Source organism: Zootoca vivipara, chromosome 1 (genome assembly GCF_965207765.1).
Source record: "Zootoca vivipara chromosome 1, rZooViv2.hap1.1, whole genome shotgun sequence".
NCBI classification, from domain to species: domain Eukaryota; kingdom Metazoa; phylum Chordata; class Lepidosauria; order Squamata; family Lacertidae; genus Zootoca; species Zootoca vivipara.
In genome coordinates this window covers 91,535,729-91,550,953 of record NC_142582.1, presented here as the reverse complement: position 1 = coordinate 91,550,953, position 15,225 = coordinate 91,535,729, and the positions used below count along the sequence as shown (strand labels likewise).

The following is a 15,225-nucleotide window of genomic DNA, read 5'->3' as shown; positions in this document are numbered from 1 at the left end:
AAAATGTTGGGCAAGAGAAGGTGAAACATGGCATAATGAGTTCCTGCTAGCGCAAGTGTTGCATTCAATCCCCCTGTTGTGCAACATTAAAACATTAAAACTCACCCATCTGCTAGTGCAAGTACTTTTGCTATACTGTACTGGACAAGAAATATTGGATATAGCTCAGAGTCCTGTGGTACTCTGAAGGATTTTGATCTTATCTTTTGTAGACTAGTGCCCAGTTAACCAGATACAGTAACTGTTGAGTTTCAGGTGTGTATACACCAGGCATCGGCAGCCTCTGGTCCATGGGCCGGATACTGCCCATGGGGGTTGTTTATCCGGCCCACCCGCTCAGCAAGTCCCCCGCACGCTGCGGTAAACCGGCACAACGCGGTGCGGGGACTCGCCAAGCAGCACCAGAAATCGCTTCTACGCAGCCGCAGAAGCGATTTGTGGCGCTGCGGACATTTTGGAAATGGGCAGCCAGCACCGGAAATTGCTTCTGCGCAGCCACGGACATGCGCAGAAGCGATTTCTGGCACATGTCCGTGGCTGCGCAGAAGCAATTTCTGGTGCTGCGCTGCCCATTTCCAAAATGTCCACCACGCCAGAAATCGCTTCTGCGCAGCTGCGGACATGCGCAAAAGCCATTTTCGATGTTCTGGACATGGGCAGCACAGCACTGGAAATCCTCTGGCCCACGAGCCAAAAACGTTGCCGACGCCTGGTATACACAGAGAGACATATGGTTTAGAGAGGAGGGGTGTAAAAAGTGAGGTCAGAGGAAAATGAAGTATGATGCACTACTAACAGTGGCCATTCAGAAAACAGTTGTTGGTGATAACACAGCCAATCATCATCAACAAAAACGACGACGACGATGACAACAACAACAACAACAACAACAACAACAACAACAACAACAACAACAACAACATTGTAGAATTAGATTAAGAATATGAGTAAAAATAATAAGAAGAATTTTTAAACAAACTGTTCAAGCCTCTTGTTGAATTGCAATTGTTAACTGTGAATTGCCCCTGCTAATAACTTGATCATCACCATCTATGCCTTCTGCATTTCATTTTCCTTTGACCTCACTGTTTACAGTCTCCCAGCAGCCATACATAACATGTACACAACACTTTGTGTCGGTTGTAACTTTGCTGAGGAGTAGGCAGTGATATCATTTGCACTCACTACACAGGCTTGCATTACTTTAACCAAGTGCCCTCCAGATGTTTTGGTCTACAACTCCCATCAATCCCACCCAACATGGCTATATAGAGTAACATCTTGTCAGGTCAAGAGGTTTGATAAAACCCAATGAAAAGTTATGGGGGGGGGGTTTCCTGAAGTTCTTTTCCCAAGGCTTTTGGGAAGCCAGAAACACTCTTATAAAACCCAGGCATACAACAACCCCCAATTATAACCAGACACCTACCGGTATTTCTGGTTATAAGGAAAAAATAAAACAGCACATAACTAAGATGCTGAAGCTCAGAATTATGACACTCAGGAACTCATAATGTTCACTAAAAAACAACAACACTCAACTGTGGGCAGCATGACCCCCCAAAAAATTTCTCTGGATTTGATTTGAGCCAATTCAGATTCTAAGTCATTCTCAGTTTTTTGAGAAGCAGCTTGGTTTATTTTTCCAGACAGTCCAAAGCGAGCTTTATGGAGGGATCACATATAGACAATCCAACAAATGGTCTTAAAACTCAACCTCCTTTGACATTTAATCTTGAATTTATCCAAGATGACTCCTCCTCCCACAACACTTAATAGTGCCTTGATACCATATTTAGTTTAAAGTAACATGCTTCCATCTCTGTCCAACAACATCAGGACAGCCACGGGTTCCCCATCACTCCATCTATTTGCCCAGCATCCAGTTGGCCGGGAGCATCACCCACCCTTTCGTTAATAGTTTATTACTGCTCTAACATTTCCTTTTCAGCTAGGAGGGCTTTGCTGTGGTCTTTTGACAGTTGCTGTATTCAGAGCGGGGAATGAATTTTCACTGCTTTGCAGGTTTAGCCCTTAGCACTAGTCACAACTTTGGCGGTTTAGGCCTTGGGCGGAATCCTACAGTCTTTCATCCAATTTGGGTGCGGTGAAATGGTGGCTCACCCAGCCCCTGTTCTCTGTGGCAGCAATAACAGGGTACCCTGTTAGAGGGGTCTGGTAGAGAGTCTCTTGGTCCCAAGAGCCACTTGATAGGGCTAGCGGGCCATAGAGCTTCCCTCGCCATTTGGGGGCTGTCAGAGATGCCGATGCGGCTACTCTAGAGTAACAACTCCTCACAGCATTGTCCTTTTAGGCTTTTATTAAGTGCTGATTATTTACAGTGCTCGGACCGATCTATATACATGTTGTCAGTTAGGCGTCAGTACCTCCGAATGGAGGTTGGCGCGTCTTCTTCCAGCAAATAAGTTTGGGAAGACCTAATCTCCTCCCACGGCGTTTCTTGCGTAATTCCGGGGTCGGCGGGGTCGGCCTTCCCCCCTTGCTCCCCCCTTCCTGTCCCACCTTGTGCATGGGCTCCGCTACCTTGCCGGAGCCTCGGTCACCACTTCCTGAGTCTCCGCTTGAAGCATAACCCTCCCCGCTTTCCCCAGCGCTTGGCGATGAGCTGGTACTTAAGATGGGAGGGACCTCCCGGTATCCCCTGTCCCTCACAGGGGCCATCTGTGTAAACCTACATTTTGTGATGGATTCACCCCCGAATAGACCCTGTTGTGCCACAGCCCCCCAATATCCAATACCTATGCCAAGGCTTCCTACATCTGAAATCAATAAAGTTGTAGCCATTTTAAATCCCAGACAGTTGTCTTGTCCATTCAGTTCCCACTCAGCAGTTAGGCACGCTGGGTAGGGGACTCGGCGGCTGGGCACGCAAATAATTCTGAATTTTTCCATCTTCACTGTAATATCTAAAGCAGGTGTGTTGCAACCTACACAAGGCATTATCATCACACTCCTGAGTCTCTGATTCAGGGATGGAGAACCTGCAGCCTTCTAGATATTGCTGGACTGGACTACAACTCACGTCATCATTAACCATGTTGGCTGGGGCTGATGGCAGCTGGAGTCCAACAACATCTGGAGGACTCAGTCCTTTTTTTTCAGGGGGTACTGAAATTTGATCCTGACTTGTTTTTAGGAGGTAATTTAATTTAATTTAATTTAATTATTGTTTGGTTTTATACCAATATTATATATTTGATGTTAGCCACCATGAGCCCAGTCTCGGCTGGGGAGAGCGGGATAGAAATAAAAGTGTATTTATTATTATTAATTATTATTATTAATAATAATAATATAATAAATAATTATATTATAATTAATATTAACAATAATATTATTTATTGTGTGTATTGATTAATATTGTTAATATTAATATTAATGTTATAAATATTATAAATATTATTATTCCTCAAGGGTACGCAGTACCAGCTCCTCTTTTTCATTGTGGTTAAAAAGTGTGGCGCTTACTGTAACAGCCTTGCGGTGACACCTATTTTTCTAGAAAAAAGCACTGATGACCAGAGATTAGCCACCAGTATTAGAGCAGCTCCCAATTCTCAGAGAAAGAGGGGTAGCTCAGTTGTTTTAACACTGATAGCCGTTTATCAGCACAAAAACATACCTTATCAAAGAAACAATAGGAAGTAACGCCCCAAGTTGTGTTTCCCATATTACATATTATTGCTATTCTTTATTGATTTTATTTTTGCAACTTTGTTACAGCACTGAGGAGGATTATCGGGGGGGGGGGATTCAGTACATCTCCCAATATAAAAAGATAAGCTTCTAAAAGGCCTTTTACATATAATTTTTACAGGTGCCTGCTTTTCATGTGTAAAACCTATTGAATGAAATGCTATTCTCATTTGAGACAAACTATCTGAATGCCCCTAAACAGAATCTGTGTAGAACTTTATATACTAACATACAGCCATATTTCCATGAAACAAATTGAGAAAGGAACAAAAAGGAGGAATAAATCTATAATAAGAGACATTTTGAAAATAGAACAGTTCCCAAGAACAAAGTAAGAAACTGAGTGTGCTGGTACAGGATGAGGAAAATTATAAGATCTGGAGGACCACCACAATAACCAGCCTTTATCCATGTATACACTGCATTGGGACGCGGGTGGCGCTGTGGTCTAAACCACAGAGCCTAGGGTTTGCCAATCAGAAGGTCGGCGGTTCGAATCCCTGTGACGGGGTGAGCTCCCGTTGCTTGGGCCCTGCTCCTGCCAACCTAGCAGTTCGAAAGCATGTCAAAGTGCAAATAGATAAATACAGTAGGTACTGCTCTGGCGGGAAGGTAAACAGCATTTCCGTGCGCTGCTCTAGTTCACCAGAAAGCGGCTTAGTCATGCTGACCACATGACCTGGAAGCTGTACGCCGGATCCCTCAGCCAGTAAAGTGAGATGAGCATTGAAACCCCAGAATTGTTCGCAAGCGGACCTAACAGTCAGGGGTCCCTTTACCTTTACCTTTACCTTTACACTGTATTTGCGATTCAAATTATGGCACGTTTTCATCCTAACATCCACTCCCCTGACACACGTCATAACAAACTTATGTTCTGAAGGTGTTTACCCCATTTCATACATACCGGTCTTGCCAAATTTCGATTATTTGCTAAGCCCTAAAGAAAGAAAGAAAAATAGATTAAAAATAGCCACTCGGTGTTGTTACAAGTTCCACCTAAATGCATAAATACTTCACAGCTCTCCTACCAGAGTGGTTTGTTTAATTGTTTGTAAGGTTTCTCACTCGCTCTCAGGCTATATGTACCAAAGGGAATCAAACCAAAAGGGCAGAGACGAAAGGCAACTCTTTCAATCAAGTACAGCACCTGCGGATTTGTCAAATTGCTCAAACATGTTCTACCTACATTTGAAAGTACGCATAACGAGCTTCAGAACTGGCTTCCTACAAGCCCAGGCTTCTTTGGCTTGATTTGCAAAGTTTTCTTACCTCAGGTGAACTTGAATTAGCCCCCATCGTGGTATCTGCTGCATATGATCCAGTTGCTCGAAGTGGTGCTTGAGTGATAAAGTTCACAGCTGACAGTGCCTCCTGGGTGAAGTAGATGAACGGGTGACTCATGACCCCACCCCTTTCTGAATTCCAAGGAACGCAAATAGCTCCCTCCCTATTTCCTTCAGTATCTTGAAGCCAGTCATTTGAGCTAATTGATGCTGAAGGTCCCTGTGTTGTGGTGGAGGTGACTTAAGTGGCTATAGGTCACTCTGTGACCATACAACTCTTGGTTGATGAGAACATTCATTTAACTATTCAGTCTGTGTACTGGGCTCTCAAAGTCTAGGGAAGTTAAAGCTGTTTAAATGAAGCTATGTGAACTACCTGGAGATGAAGCAGCTTGAGGTGGAGGACCTCTTTGTGGGAACCCAATGCAAAGATGGTGGTTGTATCCCTGTATCTTTTCCCCTGGACTCCTCAGCATCTGGAGAATGGGGAACCCTTAAATGTGCAAATAAGTGTATGGGAAATTATATGTTAAGGCAAAGAAGAAAGATCGTTGGTTAGATGGCCACTCTATGATCTTCCTCTACTGAAAAATGCAGGTGTTTGACTGACTTAGCCCTTAATCTGCCTAACAAGACTTAACCAATAAAGATTTTATGGAACATTGATAAAGAGAATACTCCCACATTTGGGGGTGCTGATGAAAATGTGATGAGGACATAGAGAAGGCAGAGAGTTGAGTAACACAAACATCTGCTTCCCAACTACAGAGATTTGAAGCTTGCCAAAAGTCTTAATGGCCAAAATATGAGGCCTTTTGGGTTGAAGAGTGGGTATAAAATATCAGTAAGCATTTAGCCAACAAGGACATAGATCTAGTCCGCTGAAATTAAGACAGCTCTAGAATCACTTATCTTGTTCTGAATTGTGTCCAATTTGTGGCACACCAATCCGGTCTACAAAAACATTCATATTGCAGGAAACCATATAATAGCACCATCATGAACCAGGGAACATCATTCCCCTCCAGGTATAACAGGTGCCCATTATCTGCAGTTTTCAGGAAAAAAATGGAAGTCATGTTTGTTCTAGTGGATGTTTCTAGCTGATTGGATGGGATTCTGCCATGCCATGGGTGTCTATTTTGCATTGTTTTGCTTTTTGTGGTTTTAACTGGTTTGTGTGTGTTTTTGCTATTTTTTATTGTACATCACATTGAGAATCTTGTGTGGAAGGCAATTAATAATACAGCGGTACCTAGGTTTTTGAACACCAAAAATCCGGAAGTAAACGCTTCGGTTTCCGAATGCATTTCAGAAGTCGAACATGCTACGTGGCTTCCATACTGAGTTTTCCAGATGTAAATGCTTCAGTTTTTGAACGATTAGGAACTGAGTCTTCTGAAACGGATTACGTTCAAAAACTGAGTTACCACTGTATACCATAGGAGCTCCTCCATCACACAGTTATACCAGGATGGGACTGAAATACAGCACCTGCATGTTGAACTTTTTAAAGGAAAACCCAAAAGTTGTTGACCTTTTTCAGTAAAAGCTACAAGAATTTTTGAGCTTTTGGGGACATTTGCCGGATTTCTAAAAAATAATCCAGGACGCCATTTTCGGAAGTGAATTCCAGGGAAATCAGGATGTATGGCCATCATCCCTGAGCATTGGCCATGCTGGATATGGAAGTTGTAGTCCACCAATATCTGAATGGCACCATGTTGGTTATTCCTGAGATATATTACCCAGGAAGGATAGCTTCTTCTTTCTATTTATGCACTACCAAGCTTTTGCAACACAGTTAAAAGTAACAATTACTTCATAGCAGGTAGAAGCAGCTTGACGTCTTCCTTATCCATGAAAAGAAACATATGCAAATAATTGCTTGGGGCCACCTTAGGCTCATGAGTAAACTTGTCTTATTTCTGTAAACTCAGTTGAATTTCTGTGCCTTGCTTGAAGAATTCAACTAACTGCACATTTGTTCCCTGAACACAGCAACTAATAATAAACGTACTTACATGGAAGGAAATCTCCTTGATTATAGTGTGCCAGTCTCAAGTTGGAAAGTTGGAATTTTTCCATTATTAATCCAGAATGTTCCACTGTTAATTCGGAATCTTCATTTAGTTTCTTTTTATAGATAAGATCAACCACCAAATAAGAATCTCACCATGCTCTAAGTAGCAAGCAACCTCAACGCACGAGAAATTTATTCTGATCTTCAAATAATTGGAGAGGGTGTTGAGATTCTGAGGTCCCCAGAGGGGTGCCCCAAAACACTCATTTTCAGACACTTCCCTATGCTAGGGAAGATTTCAAACCTAGTGTAGGGAGGGGGAAGCAGAGCATGAAATAAACCTGTAGACACAAACTTTTGGTATTAAAAAGAAGTAAAACTGGAATTTGTTTAAGTACACAAAGCTTGCAAGTACACAAAGATAAAGAGAGAAGAGCCAGGAAAATATCAAATTAGATAATAAGGAAGTATTAGCTTGCCCTTCGCAAAGAGGAACCAGTTCCTGGTTGGTACAGGCAAGGCTGGCCTTACTATGAGCCACAATGAGCTTCATGGCTCAGATGACAGATTGGGAGAGGTGTCAGTTTGTTGGTATCAGCCACATGTCACCATGGCTACATCTTCACAGCTGCTGCTGATTTTGTCATGTGGAGCCCTTGCCCCATGTCTCACTGCAGGGAAGAGGCCCTTCCTTACAGTGAGGCCATGTGGGTCCCAAAGACCCCATTGGGGTTTCTTTCAGTAATAGCTGTGTGTTGCGCATAGTTGTCTGGGGGGAAATGCAAATGCACGGGAACCTACTCACATGTAGAGGCTCCATGCTATCATGATACCTATGTGACCTCACCTCTCAGGCATGTAGAGGGCCTACCTGTGAGTAGTGATCAGGAGTTCAAATACCTCTGCTGACAACCACACGTGGCATGTAGTTGTTGCAGAAAGAAGACCTGGTGGCAGAGCTGGGGCTAAAAGCACAGATCTGCTCCATGGTCAACAAAGATATGCTCTAGCTGATAACCTTGTCCCTGGATTGTGCGCCTCTTCGTGAGAATTTCAACTGCATTTGTTGGATTGGCGGGATTACAGAACTTTCGCCGGACTCTACAATATGTGCTGTACACCTTTGATAATTACTTTCTTACTTCATGGACTAGCAATACTACAAGCATTATCGTTGGAATGAAATCTTGCATACCTTTGAACTTCCTACAGTACTCTATGGGAGCAAGGGACTTGATTTGAATTTGGAAATATTGACGTCTTAGTTTTGGTTTAGTTTATATAATAATTATGCAATTTTGAGACAATTATCAGCTGGTCACGTCTGTTTTGTGGCTGACTAGCTGAGAATAAGGCATGACTAGGGCTATAGAATACTCAATACCACTTCCACCACCAAGTCACAGCTCTCAGCATTATCTGGAGGAAGCCATGACAGTTAAACTGGTAAAATACAATATGCATTAGTGTAACTATAAACCATCTGGCTCACATGGATTGCAATCCAACATGTTTATTCATAGATGCTTGAGCACTGTGTCTGTTGCTGAGCCTGTACTTTTCCTTCCCTGACTAAAGATCTCTTTCGCCCAAGTAAGACATCCACATGCACAGTTAAAGTACACAACTTCCTCCCAAATAATTTTGGGAAGAGTAGTTTATTATAATGGTAGTAAGGGAAAAGGTAAAGGACCCCTGGATGGTTATGTCCAGTCAAGGGCAACTATGGGGTTGCAGCGCTCATCTTGCTTCAGACTGAGGGAGCCAGCATTTGTCCACAGACAGCGTTCCAGGTCATGTGGCCAGCATGACTAAACCGCTTCTGGCGCAACGGAAACACTATGACGGAAATCAGAGTGCATGGAAACATCGTCTACCTTTGTGCTGCAGCGGTACCTATTTATCTACTTGCACTGACGTGCTTCTAAACTGCTAGGTTGGCAGGAGCTGGGACAGAGCAACGGGAGCTCACCCCGTCGTGGGGATTCAAACCGCTGACCTTCTGATCAGCAAGCCCAAGAGCCTCTGTGGTTTACACCACATCGCCACCCGCATCCCTATAATGGTAGTAGGAATTGTGAGGGAGGAAACTACACTGCCCATGGTCTTTAGCAAACAGTTTGTTCTTAGATTTGTTATCATATATAGTTAAACTAGCACAATAAATGCCAAAAGCTAGTAAGTGATTCTGGTATATTCTGAAGCATGAAAGCAATCCAGCATCATGGCCCTACAGGGGTAAAGCAATTCTTGCAGTGGACAATTTAGGGGAGTGGGACTCTATAGCATAGAGGTCAGAAGCCAGGTTGCTTTAAAAAAAAAAAGGACCGAAGAGTATAAAGAAATATAGCCCTGTCTGGTTTTAAAGACACAAAGCAAAAACTTGCATTTTAAAACCTTAAATATTGTTACTGTTGCTAGTAGCATCAGTAGTTGCACTATGGGTGTGGTATGACCAAAGTGTAGATTCCTATAAAATGTGTATAATTTAAGGGGGGGCGGCAGGTAGGCTGAATTACCAAAACATAAAGTCTGCACAAAATGGGATTGGGTGGACCTATGATTGAACATCAACAAAATTGAAATAGGATGTAATTATCTTGCTCTGTCCATCCATAGCTAGAAGATTTACACTTGTTTAGTTTGGGGGAGGGGAATAGACTGGGGTGGGGGGCTCAATAAAATGCTACTGCTATCACTTTTTGAGGGCAAAACAAGGGTGACAGCACCACACATAAACCTAGCATAAGAGGGAGAAAAAAGAAAATTCACTTGTAATGGGAGGAGGACTATATTTTTTATAAAAAATAAAAATATTTAAGGTAAGGTAAGTGTGTGTCCTCCCCCCCACACACACACAAACATGTGCTGTCTCTTCCCAAAAAAGTCTGAAGTGCCCCCCCCCCGATTTTACAAAACTAGGGTGACCAATTTACATTCAGTTTCTTACATGTGCATGTACATCATTATTACTCAGTGCTTGATGACTGTACCTGAAAGTGTGTACTGATTTAATTGAAAAGCATTGTGGGTTAGGTGATGTGACTGTTTTACCTGTTGCGTTAAGTTTGTGATGGCTCATTCCCAAACGCAACCAGTTGCTCAATTAGGACACATTTGCAACATGCATTTAACACATATTTAAACCACGTGGCTTCCCCCAAGGAATCCTGGGAACAATAGTTTACCCCTAACAGGTACACCTCTCAGCACCCATAACAAACTCAGTTCCCCAGGATTCCCAGGATTATTTGGGGAGAAACCATATGGTTTGAATATACCGGTATGGTATGGCTGTGATCCTAATTAATTATAGTTTGTTCCTTTGCCCACCTTCTGGCAAAAAGGACCCACAAAGCTTAACACAGATACAAAATGCCAGGCAAAAAAATTAAATTGTGAAAAGTTTAAGGGAAAAATACTCTTATCAAACCAACAACTGAAAGCCAAATACTTGATTCCCTCTGCCTAAGGCAATGGCCAGTTCCCACGCATGCACCCCGCAAATGTCAGGAAGCTATAGTAAATCTTCCAACAGCGGCTCCTCCTTATAAGAGGAGCAAGTAGGAAAGCTTGTCCCTTTGTCATGGACTGGCTGGATACAGAGGAGTGGAAGAAGGCAACAGCTGAGGAACCCCCAAGGAAAGGCAGCTCAGAGCCAGGGGTTTGGTGGTGGGACAACGATGTATGGTCAGAGGGAGCAGACTGGGAGGAAGAGGTGGAAGAAGCTGAAAAGGCAACAGGCTTTACGGTGTCAGAAGCAGCTACAGGGTTTAGTGCAGGGGTCAGCAACCTAAGGCCCATGGGCCACAAGCGACCCACGGGGGTCTTTTAACCAGCCCATGAGTCGCCCCCGAACCAAGCGGCCTGCTTGGCAAGTCCTCGCACACTGCACTAAACCAGTGCGGTGCCGGGACTCGCTTCCGCAGCACTGGAAATTGTGTCTGCACATGCGCAGACACCGGAAAGCGCGTCTGCGCAGATGCTGGAAATCGCGGGCGCACGCGCTCACACACGCAAGCAATCTGGCTCATGGAGGGATCTCCGCTGGAGTGAATCAGTGCAGGCGATGTAAACCTTGCTGACCCCTGGTTTAGTGGGCAGGAAGATGCTGTGGCACAGGGTAATCCAGACTCAGAAGCAGGAAAGGACGTGGGGCTGGAGACAGCAGTGAAGCAGGCTGCTGAAAAGGCCAGGGAGTCTTCCCCTTCCTCTTCTTCTGCAACCAGCTCCCCAGTCCCCCAGAACACACAGAGGAATGAAGAAGGTGAAGCAATGAGAGGCAAGACAACAAAGTCTTAGGCTGCTTAGGGAGGCTCTGGGAGAGGAGCCTTAGAGAGCAGTTGGAAGGAGGGGACCTTCAGTCCTCACAACTCCTTCATTGCAGCAAGACCTACTGGGAAGGGAAGGGATGTTGTGACCACTAGGACTGAACTGTTTTGTTCCCTTGAATCAAATTAAATCTTTATTATGGTCATAGACCAGCATAAGGAAGCAGGGGTACAGTCATTTAAAATCTGAAAAACGATTTGAAAAACTAAAAAGAATAACAAGTCTATAAAAATCTAAAGGAAGCAAGGAAAGTCTAAAAGATGCGTTGGGAACATTAGATGGAGGTGGAAGAGCATTAGAGGTTAGTATATATAAGACTAGAGCTATCAATCTACAGAGCACTCTGATATGGGTGCTCATTAAATCTAGTTTGTGGCACAGGTCATTGTCCAACGAATTTTGAGCGCTGCTGTGCAAAATCTGGCAACATTGTATGTTGTAGCAGAGTTGGTATCTGAAAGCAGCAAGAAGGTATAGAATTGTCCTGTGCGCCCTGGGAACCAGGCAGAGGGCCTTCTCGGTAGTGGCACCCGCCCTGTGGAACGCCCTCCCATCAGAGGTCAGAGAGATCAACAACTACCTGACATTTAGAAAATACCTAAAGGCAGCCCTGTTTAGGGAAGTTTTAATGGGAGGAGACCCGGCCAGATGGGCGGGGTATAAATAATGATATTATTATTATTATTATTATTATTATTATTATTATTATTATTATTATTATTGTGATGATGGTAAGATGAGGCTAGCACAAACGTCTCTATAATAAAGACACTGTAGAAGCACATGCTCTGTTGTTTCTATTTGTCCAGAGTCACATTGTCTCTCCGGGTAAGCAATCTTCCTGTATCGGCCTTTAAGGACAGCCGAGGGGAGGGCATGACATAGAGCTAAGGTAAAGGCCCTCGGGTGCTTAGGGACTTCGAGTTTAGCTAGATATGCCATAGGGGAGACAGAGTACCTGGAGGATTCATTGGCAATAAAAGTTGGGGTCCAGGCTAGATCCAGTTGGCGCTTAGTGTCTACTACACATTGTTTTATGAGAGCTTTGGCTTGATCATATCCCATGCCGAGTAGAAAGCCTTGAATAAAGAGCTAATTTTACGGACATTTAGTGCTTTCTTTTATTGCTTTACCTAGACATGCTGACAGCCTTGGTGAATCAAACATAGTTTCTCCCCTGCAGCAAGTGGGAGATATGCGAGTGTGAATCAGCTCTGAAAAGGCACATGATAGCACTCTTCAGATACCTCAAGGATGTCCTTTGGATGGAGAGTTAGACCACAGCACAGTAGGAACCGTCAAGGCTAGTGATGGGCAGTTCTGTCAATTTCATTTCTCTCAACTTCTCATTTATCCAATTTTAAATTCAGTTCCCCACCTTTCTGCAGCAATTTGTGATTTTTTTAAAAAAAAACCTCATGAAAATCTGTCATTGTTTTAGTGTGAATTTCTCCTAATAAACACATTTTTATACAGCTTTGACACCATATTTTTGCAAGCAATTTCCCCTAAAATGTGCATGTTTGTAAACATTCTTTAGTTGCAGGAATGAACCCCAAAATTCAGAGAAGTGCAAAATTCAAAAGATAATTGTGTTTTGGTTCTCATATTGTTTTGGAAAGGGTGAATTTGATAAATTCAGCTTTATATATGACCTGAATTGAAATTCTCCCCCATCACTAGACAAGACACTATCAGAGGCTCTGTTATCAACAGCATCGCATGGGAAGTGCAGGAGCAGTATCTAGTGGAGGAGGGAGGAGGAACAGCGTAGATCAGAGTTACTCATACTGTAAAGAGTTGCTGTGCTATATGTGCTGACCTCACTAGTCCAGCTGAATGAGAAATCAACATGAGAACAAGCACAACCCTTGGATGGATTTATATGTGACCCTGACCCTGCCTGCACTTCACCACCCTCAAAACTCATGGGGTGGTGGCCAAGAGACTGCTGAAATTATTTTTAGAGATTACCTGAAAAATAAGCTATTGCTTACTACCACGGCCAGTAGACAGGGACTGATCCAAAATAAGTGTGGCAGAAACTGCAAATGGACAGGGCAAAAGCAATCAGATGTCTAATTAACAAAGCAACATTGAATAAAAGGTGTGTTGCCTGTCCCAATTGGGAAGTTGAACAATGTCTAGATGGCCATTTGTCCTAGATTTGTAAGCCAGCACCAACACCATTTGCCATGGGAGTGACATGTGACATATTCCGTATTGTTTTTCACCTGAAATGATAATACAGAATGACCAGTAGCAGGTGGCCTGCTGGGGCAGCCACAGTGCTCACCTGACCTCCAGCCATGTTCCTGCTGCTTACTAGGTAAGGTTTAAAAAAAGGTAAAGGACCCCTGGACGGTTATGTCCAGTGAAAGGGGACTATGGGGCGCATCTCACTTTCAGGCCAAGGGAACCAGCGTTTCTCCACAGACAGCTTTCTGGGCCATGTGGCCAGCATGACTAAACCACTTCTAGTGCAATGGAACATCATGCCAAAACCAGAGCACACAGAAACGCTGTTTACCTTCCCACCACAGTGGTACCTATTTATCTACTTGCACTGGTATGCTTTTGAACCACTAGGTTGGCAGAAGTTGGGACAGAGCAATAGGAGCTCACCCCACCATGGGGATTCAAACCTCTGACCTTCTGATCAGCAAGCACAAGGGGCTCAGTGGTTTAGACCACAGCGCCAGAGTAGAGGGGCAAGGGCTGGCAAGGCAGCCAATGTACCAATGTGAGCACCAAATTTACTCTACTTATGTGTTTGCCAGGGGTTAGCTGAATGTCGTGTCACCACCACCCCAGCCACTGCTGAGGTCAACCAACAAAAGAAAATGTGTGGGTTTTTTGGGTGGGAATGCATCCTGGCTTTGTAGTATGAACTTGGTGGCTTCTCCCCCATCTCCCGATTTCTCCTAGTCATATAGCTGTTCAAGATATGACTAGGTTCAAGATATGACTAGGTTATATGTCTAGTGGACAGTGAGGCCCAGGGCCAGCCTTAAGGCTCAACTTATCTTGTTCTGTGGAAAGAGAATTAACACAGGTCTCCAGGTAGCTGTGCATATTGAAGCTAAGATTGTGCTGATGATCCTTTTTTATTTGCGTGGACAGGTGGAGTCCCCCCAACCCCAGGCAACCCCCGAGCAGAATACTGACTCAAGACAATGTGCTATGGGATTAAAATTGGCCACAACTTTATTTAATTTCAGATGTATGGAGACCTTGGCTCAGACATTGGGCGTTTATCCTTCCCAATCCCCAGTTGGGGATCTGGGAGACATCAGGGTTATCCAGAATGTGTGGGGATTGGGCTGGCTCTGGAGAACATATGTTCAAGCAAAGAGCCCACCCACCCACCCCGTTTTGCCGCCGTTGGAGGGGAAAGCAATGACAACCGCTCGGCGTATGGCCAATGCCTCCCCTCAAGACCCCTTTAACGGGGAACCCTGGAATCACCGCCACAAAGGGGGTGTGGGTCACCGCTTCATCCCCCACCCCCATTTAGGAAGATAGACTAAAGGATTCCGCCCAAGGCCTGAAACCGCCAAAGTTGTGACGTTTTGCTAGGGGAAAGGAAAACCTGCCAATGCAGGAAAATTCCTTTCCGGCCCTTCAACAGCGACCCTGACGTAGCAGCACCTGTGTACCTGTGGAGAAGAGGTTAACCTGCAAAATAAGACTTAACTGAGGGAGGGCAGGGTGGGAGAAGCTCTGGAGCCAACTGAGGCTTTGCAGGTAAGATTCACCTTCTGTTGTGTGGGCAGGGTGGTCCCTCCCCTTACCTGGCCGATCCCCTGGCAACACCTCCCCAGGCGGGACTGGGCGATTGGCTGAGGTAGGTGGAGACCTCCAGGT

The 15,225-nt window shown here is 44.2% G+C and overlaps 1 protein-coding gene across 1 annotated transcript in view; it reads right to left on the bottom strand.

The window, feature by feature from the left end:
- The window catches only part of LOC118083601 (cytosolic phospholipase A2 epsilon), a 47,781-nt gene extending 42,666 nt beyond the window's left edge, over positions 1-5,115 (bottom strand). Inside the window, exons 1-2 of the mRNA XM_088670447.1 lie at positions 4,990-5,115; positions 4,625-4,657 (exon numbers count right to left, since the gene is read on the bottom strand). Of these exons, the coding sequence (XP_088526573.1) occupies positions 4,625-4,657; positions 4,990-5,016 (60 nt within the window). The 5' untranslated portion in view covers positions 5,017-5,115. The remainder of the gene's footprint in view (positions 1-4,624; positions 4,658-4,989) is intronic.
- Positions 5,116-15,225: the final 10,110 nt, after the last annotated feature.